The 23212-nt window shown below is 46.7% G+C and overlaps 1 protein-coding gene across 1 annotated transcript in view; it reads right to left on the reverse strand.

The window, feature by feature from the left end:
* The window catches only part of LOC121093624 (voltage-dependent N-type calcium channel subunit alpha-1B-like), a 301786-nt gene that overhangs the window by 14999 nt on the left and 263575 nt on the right, over positions 1–23212 (reverse strand). Inside the window, exons 36-40 of the mRNA XM_040606263.1 lie at positions 22399–22549; positions 19425–19552; positions 12055–12151; positions 2560–2668; positions 819–926 (exon numbers count right to left, since the gene is read on the reverse strand). Coding sequence (XP_040462197.1) covers positions 819–926; positions 2560–2668; positions 12055–12151; positions 19425–19552; positions 22399–22549 — 593 coding nt within the window. The remainder of the gene's footprint in view (positions 1–818; positions 927–2559; positions 2669–12054; positions 12152–19424; positions 19553–22398; positions 22550–23212) is intronic.

Raw genomic sequence — 23212 nt, forward strand, 5'->3', positions numbered from 1 at the left:
CTGAAAGAGTATTGCGTTTTTCCAGTTGCCTTTTTCCACCCTCACAGCTGTGCTAGCAGCCCTTCCCGGCACGGCTGGAGCACTTACTGTGCAGCAGAGGGTTAAGGCAGCAGATACACAGCCATCAAGAGAGGAGGGGAAGAAAAGCCTTAAGCAGTCACTACCCACTGGTTTGCACCTCCTCAGCTCCCTCATTTTTTCTTAATTAACAATGTCTTTATTGCTCTGCACTGATTCTTATTAATCAGGAATCCAGAGCCCTTGTCTGGGTCAATCAAGATAATGGCAAACTTTCCATTTTCTTGGCACATTTGCCCAGTACATCATCAAGTGACACAAAGGCCTTTAACCTTAAAATACCCCACTTGTGATTCTGCAAGTTCTCAGCAAACTTTAATTTTCCTGTCCTGGTTTTCTGGAGCCCAGACAGTAGAAATTGTTCTCTCATCCTGAAAGGCACAGGCTGAAGGCAGACAAAGGCCAGGAAAAGGCTTTGGAAGAGGCTACACAGGGCACTGGTCCCTTCTTGGCACTGGGTTGGTTCTTGTTTTCTTTCTAAGTATAGGAAACCTGCTGCAGCATGATGAAATACATGCCTAGAGGTGACCTCAGCTTCCCTGCTCCGTATGTGCCCATAGCATGGAGGTGTGAGCTGTGAACCCTGCAGGGAGGGCACCAAGAAGCCAAACTGCACTTGGTTTCTTTGTTGCATCCTCTAGGTGCACCTATATGGGGCTAGGGACAGAGCGGGCAAGGAGGGAGAAACCTGCTTCTTAGCTGGCTGCGAGGGGCTGGGGACTGGCTGATGAACCGCTTACGTTTGTGAGGAGGCACCAGCAAGTCCAGCGTCTTCTGGGACAGATTGGGCCAAACCAGCGAGATCTCCTTTCTCAACTCAGCATCGCACTGGTGCTGTTTAACACCCCCTGCAGAACGGGATAGGGGAGAGAGAGAGAGAGGCACATGAAGGAGAGTGAAAACCCTTGTGCTGTCAGCACGTACCACTGTTGGCACTGCAAGTGCAGAAGGCAATGCCATGGTTGATTATAAAACCTCTCCACCAACTTTTCCCAAAGTCTTTGACAATGAGACGTAAGCACGCTGTTCGGTGTCAGCAGCGATATCACAAGGTAAAAGAGAAAGAGCCGAACGCAGCAGCATTATTCAAATGGCCAAAGTGAGGGCTTAACACACAAGTGGAAAGTGATTAAAGTATATGTAAGCCAACAGGCCAGCTCCCAGATGAATGCACTGCACAGTAGCCAATTAAGTAGTTCATCTGAATGACAGAGATTATTTTTCTAAGAGAAAAGTAATGGGAGGAGGCTCTGGGTACTCTGCTATGTGGCGATTTGAACTCCCCAAGGAAACTCATTAGGGAGGGTTCATTAAGGGCCTGTTAGTCCCGCTAAAGACTCAATTAAATGTAGCACATGACACCTATTCAAACAAAGCACATATCAACAAAACAGGTCAAAACCTCACAACCCACAGCAAATATAAACCTTATAAAGAATCCAGCGCTATCAGCTGAGCTCTCTTCTCTGGTTCCCTTCCAGTGTGCAGCCAAAGACAAGGGTGGGGGGAGCCTTTTTCAACTGGAAAAGGCTGGTTGGATTACCATTGCTGACAGGTAACTAGAAACCTAAAATAACACAAACTCGCTGCATCCTTAGCTAGAGGGTATTACTAAAACAAGGCGATGGCCCCTAAAACCCCAGGCGGTCCTAAACGTATCCTTAGAAATGAGCGATACTTGGTGTCACTCCCTAGGGAAGTCCCAGTGACCTCAAATTTTTGTTGTCTTCCAGCACTGCCTACCCAAAGCGTCAAAGGCAAAGTTTAAGCAACGTATGAGGGAGGTAATTAATACGTAGAGGTTGAATGGCTGGCCTAAAACCACTTAGGAAAAGCACAACATCCTAACCCTGCCCTGCCCTTTGCTTATAAGAGCACTGTTACCTCCTGTTAGCTTTTAAATGAGGTATAAAAGCGCTTTGGCCAGTCATGCCTTGATCCTGACCCCAGCCAGCCTGATTAACTAGTGTAACGACCCAGAGAAAAGGCCAATGATTTTATTACATTGCAAAGTTTAATTGGGAAGTCAAGTAAATGCCTGATTAAACACTTAAATAATTAAGTTTTATCTCAAGGCAGAATGCAGTTCACAGCACTTGGAGTCACTGCTTCGCTGCCAGCAGAGAGCAACTGGAGAGAAAGGGTTGTTCCTCCCTCATGCTGGAATAGTTAAGAGGTGTGGAAACTCTCATCTCCGATGTACAGCAACAAGCCCATGCACAGGGCTTCTCTGAAAGCTCTCAATGGAGATGGCCAAAGTTCTCCACAACTCGTCGGCAGGGATGCCAGTGTGCAGCCACCCCAAAGGCAGAGTGATGCTCAGGACCCCACTGCCGCCTGCCCCAGGCTCCCTTGTCCTCAGGTGCTGGCAGATAATATGAAAATAGCATTTCCACCTGGGGCAGGACTTCTGTGGCTTTGGGAAGACACCAAATTGGGGTCTGAGCCCCCGCATGCCATCAAACATCAGCTCCCTCTCACCTGAGGCGAGTTTGATTTCTAGGGCAGTGCGGATCAAGGCCATCAGCGTGGATGTGAAGTGGACGGTTAAATCCTCCGGTGAGATCGGCATGTTCATCCGCACCAGGCGCTGGAGAGAGAAATGCAGTCACTGTGAGTGTGAGTCAGGATTCCTCCCCCCACCCACCTTCCCTCCCCCTCTGTGAGGCCTTAGAAACAGCCAGATTACAAACGCCCGTTAACTTTTTGCGCACTGAGCTAAAATGCATCTTTTCCATATAGATGTCACCTCCCTTTCAGGAGCAGGTCTGAGTTGTAACAGTGGTTTTAGTGGTTAAACAATTGATTTGCCAGCATTTGTACTGCAATCCTGCCTCCTTCCAAAAGAAGCCGATGTGACTGCTCTCATTCCATTTCAAACCTGGTACCCTGCTCCTGATTGTCTCCAACTATACCTGCAGCCTCCAGACACGTGGCTGGTACCCATCACCCTACCAAAGCAGCATGCTCGGGAGATACAAACTGTGGAGCCACCTCCACCATCCTTGCCTACCCCAGTTACCCTCACCCATGTTATGGTTCTACAACAGGAGTGACAGCAACAAATGGGACCTGGCACCATCGCATGAAGGAAGATGCTGGAGGATTTGCATCTACCATCCGAGGATGCAGCTCCATCCAGAAAGTGACCGAGCCTCTTCCAGCTGTGCAGGTGAGTGGGACGTGAGGAAGGCACTGTCAGTGACAATGACAACAGGAGGCATGTGAGTGCTTTGTACAGGAGCTGTGCAGTCTCTGGAGTGGTTCCACGAGGATGCATTTCATGCACAGCCTGAAGCACACTTGAAAACAAGGCTGGTGAGCCCTGCGGTGTGGCTAGTGCTCTGGGGCAGTTTGGGGCTGGCTGCTAAAGGTGTGTGACATCCTTTTTATTGGAGACCCTTGGGTTCTGTCTCTTACTTCCTTCACTGTGGGCATCCTAGGAGCTCTGAAGGTCTCTTCCTTTCCTTCCAGTCAGTGAGCTACACAGCTCCATCTGGACCTTATCCACAGAGGAAGAGGCTGGATTAACACGATGAGGACTATAGTTTCCCCCAACTATGTTCTTTCCGGCCAGATATGGAATAGTCCCTCAGGACCAGTGTCTTCCAAAGATCTTCAGACCTGGTAGCAATTCCATCCTCATCACCAGCCAGGACCAGCTCTGACAGGGCAAAGTCATTCTTCTTGTAAGCAATGAAGTACCTGAGATTGCTTCGGAAAACTGTGGCTCCCTTAACACTCCTGGCAGCAGATCATGTAAATGCAGACGAGACAAGCCTTGCTGATAACCTTAGCAACACATTTAAAGGATGGATTTCTTCTCCTTTGGCAATCTAATGATTTCTCAGTTCCTCGGCTTTCACAAGCTGTTCAGAAACCTCCTTGGCCAGACCCATATCAGACGAGCCTCAGTGTTTCCGTTCTCCAAGGGTACGTGCAACCTGAGGAAGTCTCTGGGCATTCATCCCTCTAAGCAGAGCCTCCCAGCAGCCTGTAAAACCAAGTGTGAGCTTGGCCTGGGCCCCTTGCTTGGGAGGGAATTTCATCCATATCTGAAGGCTGCTTAGTCTGTTATTTTGATCCCTATCACTGTTCAGAAACCTTCTCTTTGTTTAACAACAGCTCAACATGCTGCAAAAGAAATCTAAGCAGAGCCAGCAGTGGGCTGCGGGCTCACCGAGGCAGCAAGCTGCCCTGGCAGGCAGCGCACAGGCAAGGCCAGATCCTGCCCAGGCTCAGCACCCTGTAATACTGTGCAATGGCGATGGCTGAGAGGGTTTCTCGTAGCTGCAGCTTTGCCAGCGCAGACCTAGCTGCAGATGTGACGGCGGTGGCTCAGGGGTACCTCGCGCAGCCCCACTCCCCCTCCTCGCTGGCTGGGGAAGCTGCACGGTGGAAGTGCTGCTGCTTATGGGCAGGTTTTTTGCTGGTGAGGGGAAACAGCGTGTAGCTGAGAGCAGGGATCTGCCTGGAGTTTCAGGTGAGGTGAGAGGCAGAGTGCTCAGCGTGAGCACCGATTCCCTACTCTTATGCCCTACTCAAACGTGAGCCAACACTGGTGAACGAGGACTTGGTCCATCACTGGGTTAGCTCCTTGCTTACAGAAATCTCTGATACGCAGTTTCCTAGAGTATGAACTTAGCTGCCTTAGGCCTTTTGCTGCCTGAAAGAGGACAGACTCCAGCCCTGGTACCTTCTGCCAGCCAAGGAGAAAATGCCCCACTCCAGGCAGGACACGTGTCACCGCTGATGGGGGCACAGGGCACTGGTCCAGTGCAGAAATTCTGCTTCTGAAGTGAGCTGACATTCAGAACAGCCGAGACCTCCTTATTTATCTTATTACTTGTCTCCGGATCTCATTGCATGCCAAAGGGACAAGAAACTCATGTAACAGCTTACCCTGCCTCCTGAAGTCTGAGACAAACCATTACAATCTCAAAGATTTTTGTTAAAGCACGCCCAGAGGTTATCTTCCATGTCTGACAAGCCTCAGAGATAGGGAAATAAAACCAAGACTCTCCTCCTTTTACAATTCAATGAGAGTATCAAATGCTGGCAATGCCACAACAATTTTTTTCTGTTCACTGGTGTCGAATGAAACAGGATTCCAATTCAGACTTCTGCCCTCAGCACACAAAAAAATTGTTATATCGACAAGAGTCCATGGTTATCACTTACAGAGTCCCACTGAATCCCATTTCAGTGGGAGAGAGAGTTAAGGGATGGAGAGAGAAAGAAGATGCATGGAAGTGAAGAACAAGCAGATGAGAAAGAATTCCCCACAGGAGAGCTCTATCCTCACAAAAGCTAATGCCAAAATGCATTTTGGGACTGAGATATCCCAGGTCCCCCCAGCTGACTTTCCAGACCAAATTCCCAAAGGACATGGATGCAAAACACGGCCATGTCCCAGCAATATGCAGCAATGCTGTGTGGTGGTGTTTCCTCCTAAATTTAATCAGGGACAAAGGATTTAGAGAGTGATGTTCCAAGAGGTTACACACTTGTAATTGTACACTTGCAGGAAGGCTGGCTGAGCAAAAGCCACATGGAAATGCTGCATAGGAGTGCTGCAGCCAGCCACCAACCACAAAAACTTTCTCCAGAGCATGTCCCTTCCTTCCTCCTCACATCGCCCTCCATGCTGCCTGGTCTACAGCATTCTTCCCATCCCAAAATACAAACTGATCAAACAGGTCAACCCAGACACCTTTAGGTCATTGCAATTTCTGGTAAATCACCAACCAACAGAAGGAGGGGTTGTTGTATCACTCCTCATGCATCTCACAGCCCCTAGCTAGGGATGGCCAGCACTAGCAGTCACATCAGGAGAGGGGAGGCTTGGTCTGGCTTGGGTGGGATGTCTCCCTCTCTCCTATCAGGGTAGCAAACCCGAACACATCTCCCCATCCTGCTCTGGGGTAGGTTGTTGACCGCCAGTTGAGAAACACATGCACTGCAAGGTGGACTGCAAGTTGCACTTACCAGAGCAGAGCAGCTGTCCATTTCTTAGCCAAAAACCCCATAAAATGAGACAAAAGTGCCTTATAACCTGCTACAGCAAAGCTTGACAGGTCTCAGCTACAAGCTGCCCTAGATCCCTCCCAATACCAGTGAAAACTGCTTTCTTGGAAGCCCCTGACATGAGAAAATATGTTGCTTAAATGGATATGCCACATTTCTGTGAGAGCTCCTGCTGAAGATGAAGCAGGTACCAGAAAGGAATTAATTCATCTTTGATTCAAAATAGCTTTGTCACCACGCCATGTGGGAGGCAAGGGAGAAGGCAGCTTGGTGAGACATGCTCACTCCATGTCCCCACACCACCATAGGCACCAGTGGAGCCAAGGAGTGATCCAGATGTTGGCACAGCTGCCCCAGAGGAGGCACTCTGCACCAGAATGTCCCTGCCCATCATCTAGTGCATGTTCCTAGTGCCATAAATGCAATGGAAAGGCCGAAACTGCAAACAAAAAGATACCTTAATTCTTCCCTCCAACGTTATAAAACAACATTAATGTAAAAACATCTCCTTCCAACATGCACGGAGCAAGAAATTCCAACGTTTTCAAAGCTGCTTCCTACTTTTACCTGTATTTTAATTCATTTACATTTCTATAGGACCCATTTAAAAGGAACTGGAATCCAACTGAAATTGGTAAAATTTCTCAAAGATGAATTTTCTTGTTGACCCAAAATTGGTCTTTGAAAAATGAATCATGAACTTCTGATTTTTATCCTTAACTAGGACACAAGAGAAAATTTCTATGCTTTTCATACAGCATAGGCAACAACATGGTTAACAAAAGCCAAACAACCGAACCACTTGTTTAGCTTGTACATGGCAATTTAAAGTAAAATTAACATCTCTCCCCATTTTTGCTGTTACTCCTGGCTGAAGTTGTTCTTTAAGGCCATGTCTTACCAATCCCTTGTGCTTTGGAAGTCAATGCAAAAATCTGGTAAAAAATAAATAAATCTGATTTGGATAAGTTTTCATCTTTCTGGACTCCAGAAGGAAAACATATGAGCCTGCTGATGGAGATGTCAGGCCACCCGATGCTTCCCCACACTAGTAAAAAGCTTGCATCACTTCGGGTGCCTTGGAAACTGCCAGCCACAAATGAGGGGTATCCAGGAAAACAGCTGGGAAGCAGGAAGAAAAAAAGGTTAAAATCCCTCCCAGGTGCCCAGACCTGGCAGGAAAGGGCCTCCCCCTCCCCCCGGCTGCTCCTCTTCCTCCCTTCATCTCCAATTTCCTTTGAGGAAAAGCAGCTGGCAGCAGATGGAGTCCCCGCTCCTGTTTTCCAACTGCGCTTGGGGAACCCTTCTCCAGCCCTTGGTTTTAATTAGGTGGTTTTGGAGGCATCCCCCTCCTGAGTAAGGGGAGCTCGTTAGTGTTTCTGCAGGAAAAGGCCCCAGAGGCAGGAGCTGCAACAGTGTCTCTAGAGTCTCCTAATTAACTCTGCAGATAATGAGACAGCAACCGATTACAGCCAGGTTAGGGAGGCAATGCTTTTTGCTCTGGTTACTTGTGTGGTCAGAGAGGTTCTAGTAGTGACTTAATTGCAAATAAACAAAGACATTGCTAACAAGAAACCAAACCTGTGTGTCAAGCAGAATTGCCAGAATTTGTGCCCTTTCAACATTTGGTTTCTGCAGATTTTCTGCTCAGAACTTCTTGGACAATGTCTGAATAGGCAGGGAACTTATTAGAGAAATGGGGGAAAATTCCTCCCAGTATCAAAAGTCAGGATGAAAGGTCTCCTGCTGGCTCCCAGCCTGACCCAGAAAGTGAGCACCGAACAGAAATATCTGCACTGTAAATTTTATTCACCGACACATTTGTCCAAACGTTAGCAGGAAGAGGAGCATATGGAGCTACAAATGCCAGGAAAACTAGCTGGCACCCCAACGGATTTGAATCATTAAGAGCACCCCATCCACAGCCCCCGCGCAGCCACTGGGACAAGAACTGCTCTGCGAATAAGTCCCAAATGGGAATAAATTCAGGACAATGGAACACTGCTGGTGGGAAACAAGGCTGAGTTTGGTGAATAAATTATTTGCTATGAATAATTCACCCTGACCTAGTTGTAATTATTCTACTCTTATTTAACTCTTCTGTTGGCTTCAGAGAGGCTGGCCAGGGCCCTCCTCCCTCCCATGGCCAACAGAGGAGCGAGGTCTGGGCCCCAAAATGTGGGCTCTGTCTCTGGCACACAGCTGGACCTGTCTGGGTTGGGGAGCCAGCTCAGCTCTGGGATCACCCCCCATCGCATATCCAGGAGCCTTGGCCACGTCAGGAGGCGATAAAGGAAGAAGCCAGAGCCCTTCTAATCCCTGCAGTAAATCAATCGCCCTTGAAATAGGGAGCAAAAAGCTCTGCTTGACAGCATCAACAGAGCCACAAAACGAAGTCAAGAGCCCCCTCCAGCTGCCAGCATCACCCAGTAGACTCCATGTGGGACTTTGCCTAGAGCAGGACTTGGACAGCGTAGAGCCGTGGCTGCTGGTGATGCTGTCTTCTCCTGTCCCTGGAGAGGGTGGTAAAAAAATGACTCTGAAGAGCAGTGGAGAAAGGCTTGTGTTAATGCCTCTCCTGCATCACACCATTCCTAAGAATCACACCCTCAGGCTCTCAAAAAAACCCCTCCTCCAACTTCACTCTTGCAAATACCTGCAAGATACCTTGATGGCACTGCAGTGTCAGAGAGATTTCCTTCTCCTATTTTCTCTAAAGATGCTCTGCAGTGCAAAGGATGGACTGACTCCAGGTGACGGCAAAACTGGCTGCGGCTCTGCCCTTATTGCTACTACTGGATAGGACATCAAACCCCAGGACCCTTCACTATCAACAAGCTGATATCAAGACAAACAACTGTCTAAGAGGCCTCAAAATCTCAACACGACTGTCAACAGCGTGAAAAAACATCACCACCCTCATCTGAAAATGGACAAGCGATCAAATCTCAAGACGCTGGAGTGAAGTCAAAGTGGGTTTCTTTCCTCTTTTCATTTGAGTAGAAAAGATTTTAAAATTCAGTCCCTTCACATTCTTCTCACCCCCCAGTGCAGGACAGAGCTCTCCTGGTGCCCGAGCAGCGCAGCCGGGGCCCCCCCGCATGCAGCCCCAGGCAAGCAGCAAGCCACGCGCACGGAACTGCAGAGGCTGGTCATGCCGGCCAAGGAGACCAGTTGAGAAAGGGGAACCAGAAAACAGCAGAAAGGAAGGACAGCAGCCAAGGGGGCTGCAAAGAGGGAAAAATCCAAACAAAATGACAGTGTGCACGTACTGAGAAGGCAACACAGACAAAGATGGGGAAAACACATCAAACCTTTGCAGAGAGGACTGGGAAAAAAATATATGGAAAGAAAAAGGATGGACACGTGGGGCAAAAGAGCTTTTGCCAGACAGACCAGTAAGGTTTATAAAACATCATTTGGTTCGGAGAGAGAGAGCAAAACCAGCGCAGAGACAAAGCCCTGGCGGCTGTCAGCACTGACTCTACTACAGTTGCAGGACAAGGGGGTCGTTGTCCTTCTGCAGGCTGGCTCTGCGGGAAGGTGTGCATGGTTGGGTGGGCTGCCCTGTGCTCCCCAAGTCTCCCATCAGCTGTGGGAGGACAGCAAGGTTGGCACTGGTAGGGGAACAGCTGGCAGGTGTAGGGCAAGGGGATGCCACGACCCACACGCAGCTGCCACCTGGGGGAAGATGCTCAGCACCAATCTGTCTCGGTGGACATGCTGTTCCTAGTGCTGCAGATAGAAAAGGAGGAGGGAGGGAGCCAAAACCAGTACTGCCTCGCCGCAAGGGTTTAGTTTTATCAGCAGCCATAGCTGGGAGTGAGGGTCAGTGCAAGCTGCAGCCTTACACTGTGGGAAAAAAATCAGATCTGGTCTTAAATCCATATTTCTGTATTTTGGGGCTCTTTGATAACATGCAAAATGAATCTGATCACCTTCAAGCTCAGAGAAATCTGATGTCCAGTCTAGATTTGAGCTGTTTGATTGGAACCAGTCTCTACTTTCAGTTCAGTCATACACAGACACCCTTTAGAGGTTTCATAGTAGATAAGTAAAAATCAAAGACGCCTTTAAAGAAAATCAGGAGTCTGTATTTTAGAAAGAAACCGTTGGTATGTACCTAAGTTCTATGGATTTGTTCTGTGAAGACAGACAAATTAAATGAGGTCCCAGCTGACTCACAGGGAAAAGACAGACAGGGAAGGCACATCTACAGTGCCTCTGCCCGGGGAAAGCCTGCTGCAGCCGTCAAGAGCAATCGCAGAGGCACACAAACACCACACTAAGAAAATCAGCCAAAGGGTTTGTTTAAAATGCCTATTTTAGCACATGATCTCTGTGTCCCCTTTCATTTTCTTCCTTTTTTTAACTGCACAAGATTGGGGGGTGGGGAAGCTTTATGCTTGTGGTACAAGTGTGACCACAGAGCAGCAGGTCTGGGTTGTCCAGCTGCAAATGCCTACTGCCGGGCTTTCAGCAGGGCACAGCTCCATCTTAAGTCAAAGGAAACTTACAGGTGTTAAAAAGAGACACCGATTACTTTAAAATCAGTGGGTTTCTGCCTATAATTTGCAATTCTGTACAGATGTTTACCTATCTACTCATCTATCTGAAATAGCTGAGAGCTGGCATTTTGATGTAGCTGGGTTTCTCAGGCTTAGTTATGGTACGGTGGGTATGAATTACTCATAATAGAGATGCTGTTTTAAAGCAGCTACCAAAGTGGCCAGAAACAAATCAGAAGAAATACATAAAAGATATCTAACTGGCTAGCCTTAAGGTTATGTTTAATTTTCTTTTTATTTTAAATCCTAACACTCTGAGGAAGGATCTTGTATCTGAACCTCTTCTTGCTGCTAAGTGCCCTACATAAAGGCAGGCCCAGGTTTGGGTTTAGCTTGAGTCTTTTTGCAAAATCTTGCTTTCATAAGGCCTCAGTGAACAAACAAGCACTACTGGAGGGGCTGTTGTGATTGGGATCCGTTGCACCAAGCACGGTGGGGGCCAGTAATTAGGCTTGGTGGTGACTCAAATGACATCAACAGCCAAAAAAAACCCTGTTGAGTTTTATGGGCGCCCAATTACGCCAGTGCTAAATGCTTATGACAAACCTCTCCCTCTAAAACTGTGACATTCAATGTTAGAAGCTTCCCAGGAATCAGCCCTGCAAATGTAAATTTCCAAGCGCCCTGCGAGCCGTTGGGAAGGCAGCGCGGCTTTAACTGGCAGGGTCTGGGTCTGCTCCTTAATTCCAGTTCTATGTCTAGCTCAGTTTCATCCCCACAACATCTGAAAGGCGGCAGCTAACAGCCTTTTGCAGTTTTGTGGTTGAATTCGAAAGTTTTTCAGAATAAACAATAAGTTAGAACGATTTCTTCATCTAACCGTCTTAAATGTTTTCTGTTAAAATAATTTCTTGCACAAGGGTATTTAAGGAGCCCTTCTGGTGTTGCCACTGTTTAATAGCTTGCTAACTCCTACAGTACTGCCTACTCTAATTACTCCAATCTAATTAAGAAGGGGGAAAAACAACATACTACTGAAGGGCTAGTGAGAATGGATAGTCAAAGAGCTGTAGGAAGATAAATGGGGATCATATTGGTGGGGTAATTTGCTCATTAGCACCCTCCTTCCTCAAATTAGCCTAAATGGAAGCAGAATGAGAGAGAGAAACACTGATAGAGACAGCAGAGACATACTTAGAAAGACAAACTGATGTGCCATAGTTTCAAAGACCAAAAAAAGGTTTTTAAAAAAAAAAAAAAAAAAAAAGAAAGAAAAATAAAAAAAGAAGCAGAAGATCCAAAATCCAGTCTGCTTGGAAAGCAGAGAAAGCACCAGAGAAGTCCAGGAGAACAACACTAATGCCACAGAAAACCGGCACCCACGTCAGCCACGGCACAAAAAGCTGGTGGTTTGGCAGGAGTTTCTAGGGGGTTGGTCTACCTTATAGGCAACGCGAGCAGGGCATTTCTTTCCCAGGCCTAGAGGTGGGGACATGTGTCTCAGCATCTCATACATGTCTGTGTAACTGATGCGCCCGCTTGGAGTCAAAGGGAGGGAGGCAAAAGCGAGAGGACACAAAAATCAAACCAGACCAGGTTGGGGGGGGAAGAGGGGAAGGAAGGGGAAAAGGCAACACAATGGAGCAAATGAAAAGGAGGAGAGAGAGGGGAAAGCAGACAAGAAAACAGAGATCTGGTTAATCAGATTTCTCAGGAAGACAAAACCAAAATGAAGAGGTGGGTAAATAGAAAGGTTTCTCCGCTTCCGTTGCTGCGTTTCAATGCCCAACGTCTCCTCCACACTGCAGGGACGTCCCGTGGCCAGAGCTGTGCCTCGGCACATGGGTCCCTGTGGGGAATGATTGATGTCTCTGCTTGGGGGGGTGGGGTGGTGGTGGAGGGTGTAGGTGTGGGGAGGGCTGGGTTTGGCTGGCTCTTGGCGGGGGTAGAGGGATGCTTCCCTTTCTCACCCCCCCCGAACCAGTCGGTCAAGGCTGTATTCACCATGCCAGGGAGAGCTGGTAGGCAGGATTATGGGACAGGGAGAGACAGGGCTTAGAGAAAACATTCAGCTTTCCATCAGTAAATGCAAAGTTTGGGTTTCAGGCTCGCCTGAGGGGCTGCGAGAGAAACGAAAAGCCAGTTCCCGGTGTGTTTGCTCAGGGAACAGCCTGGGACTGCTCTGGCTCCAAGCCAAGGGTGCAGCTCCGCAAAACCTCGGCCAGCCTTCAGTCCTCCTCCAGCCTGAGCTCCAGTTTGACAAAACCAGAGCCCAGCCCTCGAATTGCAGTAAGGTGATGGAAAGGGGACCTGTTTCTCCCCGGCATTTGTTGGGACCCTCTTTCATCAAGCCAATGGGAACTGGTTGTCTCCGCCACCGAGGGTGGCCGTCTGTCCTGTACGTTAGAGGGAACTGGGAATTGCAGAGATTTGGGGAAAAGCCCTTAAACCAGCTGATAGTGCCTACCTTCAGCACACGTGGTAAATAAAACCCTGCCCTGAAAGGCAAGTGCAGAAACAGCCAGGAATTCTGTTTTGCCTTTTTCTGACTACTGAAACTGGGAGCATGACTATAACAATCTCATTTTCTTGTCCCAGCGAGCTGCCTGCTTGTTACGCTGCGCAAATCTGTGCTGCCTGTCATCTGAGGAGACCTAAGTATATTGCAGCACGTTATTAATTAATGTTTAACCCTTGGAAAAGCAGGACAGTATTATCATCTCCACTATACTAGGAAGGAAACAAAGATCTAAGCTCCCATACGAAATCCCTTTCTCCTACAGAAACAGGCACCTGTATGCCAGCTCACTACCCTGACACGGGTCCCAATTCCTATATAGAGCATCAGTGCAAGAGGGGGTGGAAGAGAGAACTTACCAAGCCAAAAGCAGCTATTCCTGTCCTTGGTAACTAACACAGTTAAAATATCACCCAGGTTTTTTAGCCCAGAGCTAATTTAAAGGCTGCTGAGAGACACAATTTCTAATTACAGCCAATGGCTTCCCTCTGGCTTCTCTCTTCTGCCCCTGCCCCCTGGCTGGAGGTACAGGGTCTCGTGCCTTCTCTGCAATGGTTGTTAACTCCTAAACCCCCAGTTAGGTGTGGAAAACACCTGGGCTGGAGTGAAAGAGAAAAGCAAGCTCCACGCTGGCTGCTTCCACTCCCCTCTCCTGCATCTTCTGCTCTCTGTGCACTGACTGCAGGAAAATCCCTGCCTGTAACTGGGACCCCACTGAGGTCCAGTGTCATCCTGTGCTGATTTCTTGGCAAGATCTGTCAATTCCCTGGCTCAGCTCCCAAGCACAGGGTACTTTTCCTGCACCATGAGGAAGGAGGTTTCACTGGATGTCCACCATAGCTTATGATCTCAGAGAGGTAATTTTGCTCCCAAGGTAATCCCTGGCTGTTGCACTGTGGAAAGCTCATCCCTTCATCTCTTCCCAGCCTAGGTACCCATCCCACCCTGCTGCCCAGTTAACCAATGTCCACATCAAATGTTTTTTCAGCTCAGGAAAGGGAAGGGTTTGAATACCGGGCATTCAACTGGAGCAATGCTGCTATGAAACCCAAACAAAATGGAGTTGCTACTCCTTAGAAATCTCAGGATGACATTTCTCTCCACTGCGTGTATATATAGACAAAGTGCTCAGATGCTGTGCTGCTTTTCCTCAACACTTCCCACCTAGACCCGGCAGGATGGAAGCTGGAGGGTTCACTGTCTCATAAAGCTGCCTGTCTTCAGCCAGCTGGGGTGTGGGAGTAGATGGGGAAGAGATGCATGGAGGAAAAAGGAGGCAGTCAGTCAATCATTCCTTGTTTCAGGCAAAGGGTTAGTTACATTACAGTTTCTTTTCTGTACTCTTTGCATTTGCAGTTTGGGGGGTGGTGGGGTGGGGTGTTTAAAAAGAAACAAAACCAGAACTGAAAATGCTGGATGGAGTCTCTGAAGTTCCAAACCTTGTATGCCACCCTATGAGGGCACTTCTTTCCTAAGCCCAGGGGTGGAGCAATTACACGTAACAAATTGTACATATCCTTATAATGAATCCGGCAACTGGAAAGAAAACATCAGATGTTATGACAGCAAAACCCAAGAAGAATCAGTTTTTCCCCAGACAAATGGGAGAAGTTGGAAGGGCAAAACACGCTGAAAAGCAAAGTTAGTCTGAGAGCAACCAGGCTTGCAATGGAAAAGGCACTTTAACAGAGAGAGAAAGAGAGAGAGAGAGAACTTCCAACTGCTTAACAAATTCTGTAGTCTTGGATTTTCTTCTGTGAAACCTTCAGTGCCACGGCAAGGCCTTTGAACCACTGCATTCAGTTACCTGTATCACTGATGTTTTACTTCTCTGTGCCTGAGCATCTGCCTCCTGACAGCCTCCAGCCACCACCCAGGTGCTGCAGCAGCCCAACACCACCAGAGCCTGCCGCACACAAATCGCCTATTTAATGGGTTATTAAATGGGATTCAAATGAGCTGGTTCAAAAGAACTTGGGAACCTTTACCTTCCACTGTTACCACCTACATAACCCCAGCAGGGCTGTGCTTGGCTTCATGGGCAATAAGCAATTTGCTGGAAGTCCAGAAACCACCGTCTCGAGAGCTGCCTTGGCCATGGGCACTGGGAAAATCCAGCCTTCATTACCAGTAGGTGAAATCAGATACCTCGAGGTAGCTTTATGGCCAGTCTCATTAACTCTCAACAATATTTTCAGCTAATTTAACAGCAGGATTACATTTCTTAATCTTTTATAAGTAACCAAATCATGTACAAAAAGAGCTGTACTGAACTTCAAAATGACCTCTAAAGAAAAACGAGATGATTTGGCTTCACTATGTTTATTTTGGTACATTATATAAAGAAAGTTGGAATATATTGGAATATCTCCTTCAATATTACTGCTTTTTTGGAAGTAAAAAATTAAGGTCTATTCAAAACCTTCACAATCAACTTGAAACTATTAATTCAGAAACAGATCAAATGGAACTGTGCAAGTCTTGGCTGCAGGCCTAATCATGGTTATAAAAAGTATATTGGTTTAACTGAGTCAAGAAGTTTACTGAAATTTTAGAACGGCTATGTAAAATCAGCAATACGTATGAGCAGTTCCCTGAGCTCTCCAAGAGCCTGTGGAGGGCTGGAAAACCAGCAGAAGTATTGCTTTGGAAGGTCATGGCAGCAAATTATGACAAATTATGACAAATGGGGATTCCTTCCCAGGTTGTTTATATCTATTTGAGTTCTGTTTGCTTTCATCAGCATCCCTTTATTTCAGGTAGGTGAGAAAAAGCTCTCCCTTGGGAGCACCTGCACCTTCTCCCAACTGCTGAAGGTGCTGCCACAATAGCATCTCCCTCAGCTCTTGGGAGTGACTAACGGGACTGCGATGGCAAGACCAACATTTCCAGTATCTCTAAGGGGTATGCACTGGGAAGGGGGTTATAAGAGAGATAAAGTGCTCACTTTATGTATCTTGAACAAATAAAAGCTCATAGAAGGACAATTTTCTGTTCTTTCCCAGTTAATCCTTAAATTCAGTGTTTTCACTCCTTTCCTGATTAACTCCCAGCCCCGGCCCAAACCACTGGCTGTGCCCCATTTCTCTCTCGCTCTCTTTTTCTGTGAGCCCGAGGCTTCTGCCACCCCTAACTCCAGCAGTTTCCCCGTACTTACCCCTACCGCGTGGGACACACATCTAGAGCAGCAGCAGCTAGCTACTGTTTTACCTCCTTTTGAATGTTTTTCCCCGGAAAAGTTTACAGAAAGTTGGATTTTGTAACAAAACCAAAGGTGATGTTGGAAATAGGTATGTAAATAATACACTTCAAGCCTATATTTAAAATATTACCTATATAACAAAAGTATAAGAATATTTGTACTTTCTACCCATGCAGCATCGTTCATTGAGGGTCTCAAGCTACGGGAAGTGAACAAAGACTGTAATTCCCTTTTCCTTGGGACAAGCGAAATAGAGACCCTGAGAGAGGCGATCATTCAGTGACAGATGGAAGTAGGAACCAGCTCACCTGCATGTAAACATAAGAGAACACTCCCTAGGAGGCATCTCTCTTGCCAATTATGCTATGGTGGTTATTTACCATAGCCCTACACGTGTCTATACTGGGAGCCGAAATGCCAAAAGGAGATGGCTGACTTAGAAAAAATTTGGATCAACATTTTATTTCAATGAGTTTGACCAACTAGCGGAACAAACAGCTGAATAAAAACCTGGTCCTCTAACGCCCCGTGTCTTCAGATCACAATGGGGTGTACTGCTGGGAGCCGGACCTTAAGAGGTGAGCTATTAAGCTCAATCCACAGGTAGCTGTTATGAAATACCATGTCCAGAGCTCCACAGAAGTTCAGCCTAAATGACCAAAAGACTAGTTCTGACCTTAAACTGTGAACAGATTTCAGATTACTTTTAAATTGCGGAAACGTTAGTCCCACTTATGAAAACATTAGTGATTTCAGTGGAACTATTCACACATGGAAAATCCAGAATATGCACATGGTTTAGGATCAAGCCTCGAGCAACATGTCCTGCTTGTCCTTTGACTCTCACTCCCTCCCCCAGTCACTCTGCCAACATTAATAGCTTCACACCAGAGCAAAACAGGAATTAGAATCTTAATATATGACATATTATATATTAACAGCTCTAGAAGTTAAAAGCTTTGGCCCCTGAGTGACTCACAAAATGTAACCTCTGCGCTCAGAGTTAATAGAGCAAACACATCTTTCTGTAAATTTAATGCTTGTGCCTCTTACGGGTGGAAAGTTCCTGAACACATAAACATTAAAGAAGCACATCAATACTATTTTTTTCCCTTGCAGGTGCGTTACTTCTCCCACAGATGCTAACCAGAGCCAAGACTATTTTCTAAGGAGAAAACGGGCACTCCCAAGTTTTCAGTCTCATTGAGATTTTTTAGAGATATGAGATAGGACTGGATTTGAAAAAGGAAAAAAAAAAAAAAAAAGCTATTTACTGCCTGCCAAATAGCCACAAAGGACTTGTCTGTGTTACAGAGCACGTGGTAATGAAAATCTGCTTGGAGCTTACAAGCTGCTACTATGTGTGCAGAATATACGCAGGCTTGTAGTACGGATGGCTTTGAGCTAGTTAAAATCACACACAGTTCAGAGAAATGCAGTTGTTTTGGAATAGGTTTACATTTAAAGTTAGCCTAAGTCAATTTAACTGAGATTTTAAAGCAGTTTAATTGCATCCTAGCAGGGAGTTTGAGATGCTGATTGCACAAATACTTTCTGCATCTGTCTCTACTAAAGGGAAACAAAAAAGAGCGGAGATATTGGAGGAGCTGGAGGCAGTTTCATTACAAATACAGAGGAGATTCGTTGCAGAGTGACTCGTGGGGAGGAAAATGGATATAAAATTAGTAGGGCTTTAAATCAAAAAACTTCTCCCAACAGGCAAATTCCCAAGCTGCAGAATATAAAGGAAATTACTGTGACCTGTACGTTAGAGCATCTAGAAATGAAAATAACACAGTCACCAGGACTGTGGTGCAGTAGCTTTCTCTGGGCAATGGAGAAAACAAATATATTCAAGTCAGCCTTGCTCTAGAAGTGATCACTGCTCAGAGCTGTGCCATGTTTAAAAAAAAATGCCTTAAAATACTTCAGCAGTGGCTCTTGGGTCTGCCACCACACAGTGCCACTCCCCCGCTGCTGTGGTACATAAGCCCAGGTGTGCAGCTTTCCCTGCAAGTGTCTTTGAATAAGAAAAACAAAGAGATAAAACCATAGAACCGAACACCTCAACACCTGGCTGCCAGAAAATCATTTCCTCCTTTAACACACTCGTATATCAGGAACATTTTATCAGCAGCTCACTGAGAACTGCAATGCTTCCAGAGTTAGGCTTATTGCATTTTCTTCTTATTATTTCTTACATCTTACGTTTCAGCCTTAAGTCCAAAAGCTAAAACATTGCTTAGAAGAACAAAATTCCCTTCTATAATTTGATGTCATTAGAAGGAGACTTCCAACATCAAAACATTGGGTTGGATGAGAAACAACTGTTTAAAAATCGGATGTTTTAAGCAAACCACCCTTACACTGAGAACCATCACATCACTCCCTGCTGCCTCACAGGTGGGTGAACACAAATGATGAAGCCTGAGTCTGTAGAACTTGACTCAAATGCAAAGCAGTGGGGTACATCATCTCCTTTCAAGGGAAAGAGGGAGCACCTCGAAAACTTGCTTTTTGTTATTGTTTTTTTAATGTGGCCTCCTGTCTCTCCACAGGATTTGTGAAACCATTAAGGTGGTTCTCAACTCGGAAAAAAATGCTGCACAAACGGGGTACGACAAGACCCAGCCTCTCAAGTTACCCAAAGTGCTGCCAATGGCAAGAGATTCAGCACATTTTTATCTCCGAACTGCAACGCAGAAACCAAAGGCAATCAAAGCTCCCTTTGGAAATGGTGAAGAGCTTTTCTACTTGGCAATTTAGCCAAGATCATTTGAATCTACCCTATTAATTTTTGGCTGGGGGGGGGGGGGGGGGAGGGTGAGCTGTACTTTCTTGGTTTGTTGGTTTACGTCTACCTCGTGTCTATGAGAAGGAAATGTCCTTGTAATGACATCAGGTTCAGTCATCTCCAGTGCACAGTGAGCTGAAGCTGGAGCATTTACCACCAACGTTAGCTCAAGCTTTGGAGTGGTTTTCCTTCTGGAGCTGTACTCACATTAAAAATGGGCTGTTTGCCTGTATAGGTATGGTATTTATACATAATGTATATCCTTCTCTTCACGTGAAAGCGTAACAGCATACATACCAGGCAGCTGGGTCATATTCAGCCCAGACACGGACAAACTCATCCAGGTGATGGGGCCCAAGGATGGAGGAGTCTCTTGTCAGGTATTCAAAATTGTCCATAATCACAGCCACAAAGAGGTTTAGCATCTGCAGAGAGGAAGCAATAACGCAGTCAGAGAGGGAAGGGAAAGGAAGAGGAAAGAGAAGAGAGAAGAAAAGGCTGGAAGGGGAGCAGGTATGGTTCCCTTAGCAGGGTGAGTGGTTTCCACAAGAAGCAGCCATGCCCTGGAGAATAAACTCTACAAACTTGTCCCTGGGGACCTGCTGCCACCTCACCCTCCCCTGCATGCTGCAAGACACCTCCAGCTCTGAAGTACAGGGCAGGTTTGTCACGGCTTTTGGCCATGAAAAGTTTGGCCACATCCACGTCCCAGGTGATGCCCTGCATGACCCACCCCAGAGCCCCACTGGCTCAGCACCTCTCCCTTGCCCCTTCTTCCCTACACCAGTGCAGACCAGCACATGGGATGCACCGGCTGCTCCACCAGCTGGGTGATGCAAACTCTTCCAGCACTCTCATATCAAGGCACATCAAGGCAAGAACAGCTAGAAGAAAAATGATTCTTCAACCGGAACATCCCATTTTCAACTCATAACAGTTCAAACCTTCAAATATCCCCAGAAAGATGAAGGGCAGGACACACCGAAGGCTCCTGTCCCTAATGGCTGCTGTCTAACACAGAGCCCGGCAAATGCTTCTGGCATAGAAAGATTCTCCTCTTTTTAAAGCCAACGGAAGAGTCACGAGGATTTCAATGGGAAAAGATCAAGCAGAATGGAAGAACAGGAGGGCAGGCAGGAACGGATGCTCCTGTGCTGGATAAAGACCTGACTTGTATGAGTCCCCTTTCCGCCTTTGCCGTGCCCTTTGCAGGGAGGCTGAGCCGCTGCCGCCAGCACGGCTCCTCCGCAATGTGCTGAGCAAGGGCCGCTGTGAGCTCTCGTGTGGGGAGGAGCAGAATTAAACTGGTTATGGATATCCTCAGCTGTTAAAAGAAAATCAGGCAGTGGAGGTTGGGGGTTGTGTAGTTTTAAAGAATTCCCATTCCTGCATGATCTGGAGGAAGGAGGGGTTCTTGGCTCTTATGGGGTACACGTAACAGAGAACCCCCAGAGCATCAAGAGGCAGCAAAACTTTTGAGAGTTTTCTACTTGATCCCAAATCCCTTTCTATTGCTCCCAGCTTCAGCCACGGCTCAGTACATTTCCCTCACTGACACACAGCTGTTTCTAAATTTCCTGTATATTTTTAAATTTCAGTTTGTATTTTTCAACAGTGTAAATTACAGGAGGAAAATTATGTCAAGCTGGACATCCACAAAGAGCCAGAAACAACATTTAAAAACAAATACTTTATCCAATACCCCCCCCAGTCTGTGGTGTAACAGCATCGATAAAACCATAAAAACATGCCCTCCTGGCCAGGCTGCAGCTTTGCAATGCTTGTGCGGAACCACATCTCATTGCAGTGAAATTCATTCTAAGAAATGAGTTACAGCCCCGTCTCGTAGCAGTCCAGCTGCTTGGCTTTCCACTGCCTATTTCTGGAGCCTGCCCTCCCTGCCTTTTCCCCACACAGGGCTCTCCCCATTCCCTGCCAGCAAACCCCCAAACCCAGGGTGTGGTTTCACGGGGGTTTCCAGGAGCGCTGACTCAGCAGCAAAGCTCACGCAAAACTGCCTTCTGCACAGATGTGCTCCAGCCCCCAGTTTTGCTACTACATTCTGAGTGGAACGGCTGATGTGAGCCGGGAAGAGTGAGCGAGTGAGTGAATGTGTGTGTGTATTGGTTTTCCTTTGTTTGGTTGGGGTTTTTTAAAGAAAACTTTAGGAATAATAATGCACTTGAAAATAACAATGAGGATGTCTGATAATGGGTTAGGGATTTGTACAAGGCAAAAATTTGGCTTTAAAATAGAGAGTGATGAAGGAAGCAGTAAATGGAGTGATAACTTTGTATAAGCTTTCAGGGCTCCACATTTTTTAATATATGTAGAAGAAATAAACCATGGGATGTCAAAGGGGCAACAGCAGTCGGACAAAGGATCTCAGTAGGGGCCACTGCTGATGGCTATAGAGAGACCAACTTCAAACTGCCACGTGTACCTCTTTTGCCTGGTTAAAGGTGTCTGATGATAGCAAGGATTAGCTGCATGAAGCATCAAATCTTATACTTTAAAGCAAACCCAGGGAACTGAACATAGGTTTGATATGTTGCTTTTTGGTACATTTCAGAGCTGTGACTTTCATCTCTTCCTGCTTGAAGATTAATTGGGTCCCTGTCCCTGGTTTTCTATTCCTCTGTCCCAGTGGTGCACAGAAGTGAACGAAGCCCCAAGAGCAGAGAGCTTTTTATGCATGTAAGTGATCAGAAAACACTGGCACCTGTTAAAGCCTAGACCCAGCCCCATACGATGGCCACGGGCACGAATTGAGTACAGCAGCTCCATGTACTTTCACGCCTAAAGCTTTCCTGGCACCATTGCAGAAGAAAGCGATTATTTAATTTATTTGACAAACAAAACAAAACACAAGTCATCAAATAAGTGTAATGCTCCCAGCTGCCTGCTGCAAGCACCTCTGAACCAGTGTTATCTTGGCCATTCTCACCCTGCTCTCCCGAGCCCCTTCTTCAAAGGACCACATTACAAACCACAACAAAACAGATTAACGCCTAATTCCAAATATTAGACCCCCCTGTGAGAAGAAAGATAAAAACCTTCCCTTTAAACTAATGACTAAATGATCTCTTTGGGGATTAAAGGGATTTTATCACCAGGACGATAAACGGGTTTTAGTGAAGCTGTCATGTAATGTTGTATAAATCATAATTAGGGAGAAGGAGGAAGAAAGAAGGGGAGGGGAAGGAAGGGATGGGGGTGGGGGGTAACCACACTGGCACCTCCACTTTGGGACAGACGGAGACTGACTTACCAGGAAGGAGCACAGGAAGATGAACGACACGAAGTAGAAATAGGCAAAATCGCTGCCACATTCATTTTTGGTGAGGCCAGAGAGCTGGTCGCAGGCTCTGTTACTCAGGCACGACAGCATGATCTCATGCCAGGCTTCCCCCGTGGCACTCCTGCAGATGGGGAGGGCAGAGGGTAAGCTCATCCAACCCCCTCCTCATTACAGGCCGGGGTTGGGGGCATCCACCTCGTGCTATTACTGTGCCAAATTCACTGAACTAGGTGCAAGGTTGTGTCCAGGTGCAGAGACTACATTTACATTGTGAATTTGAACTATCAGCCTGCTGACATGAAAAAGAAAGGAGAAAAAACATTTCCCTCTGTTACAGGGGGGTAAAAGAAGCTGAACAGGCTCGGGTAGGCTCAGCTTTATTGATTTTACGAAGAACAAAACCAGACTGATTTAAACACGCCCAGTGCAAAGTGCAAATGTAAGTAAACAGAGTTTAGACTGTTCCCTTCTGAAGCAGCTGATGCCTCTGCCCTAGTGCTGGCTGTGAACCCTGTGGCAATGATGGGAAATAAAACCAGGTTTCTCCTCTTGAATCTCTTATTTATCAGGTAGGTACAGAAATAACAGGATGGGCTGGTTGGTCCTAGTGACTCGAGTCCCTTTTTCATGACAGTTCCTGGGTTTTCTTCATCATTTCCCTCCTCCCCCTTTAACTTCTACTTCTACTATAGGGATAAAAATAGCTAAAAGGAAAAACTTTGGAGTTCCAGAGGGTCCATCCTCAAAATAAACCATCCCCTGCAACGTGCATGCATGGATTGGA

Source organism: Falco naumanni, chromosome 9 (assembly GCF_017639655.2).
Source record: "Falco naumanni isolate bFalNau1 chromosome 9, bFalNau1.pat, whole genome shotgun sequence".
NCBI lineage: Eukaryota > Metazoa > Chordata > Aves > Falconiformes > Falconidae > Falco > Falco naumanni.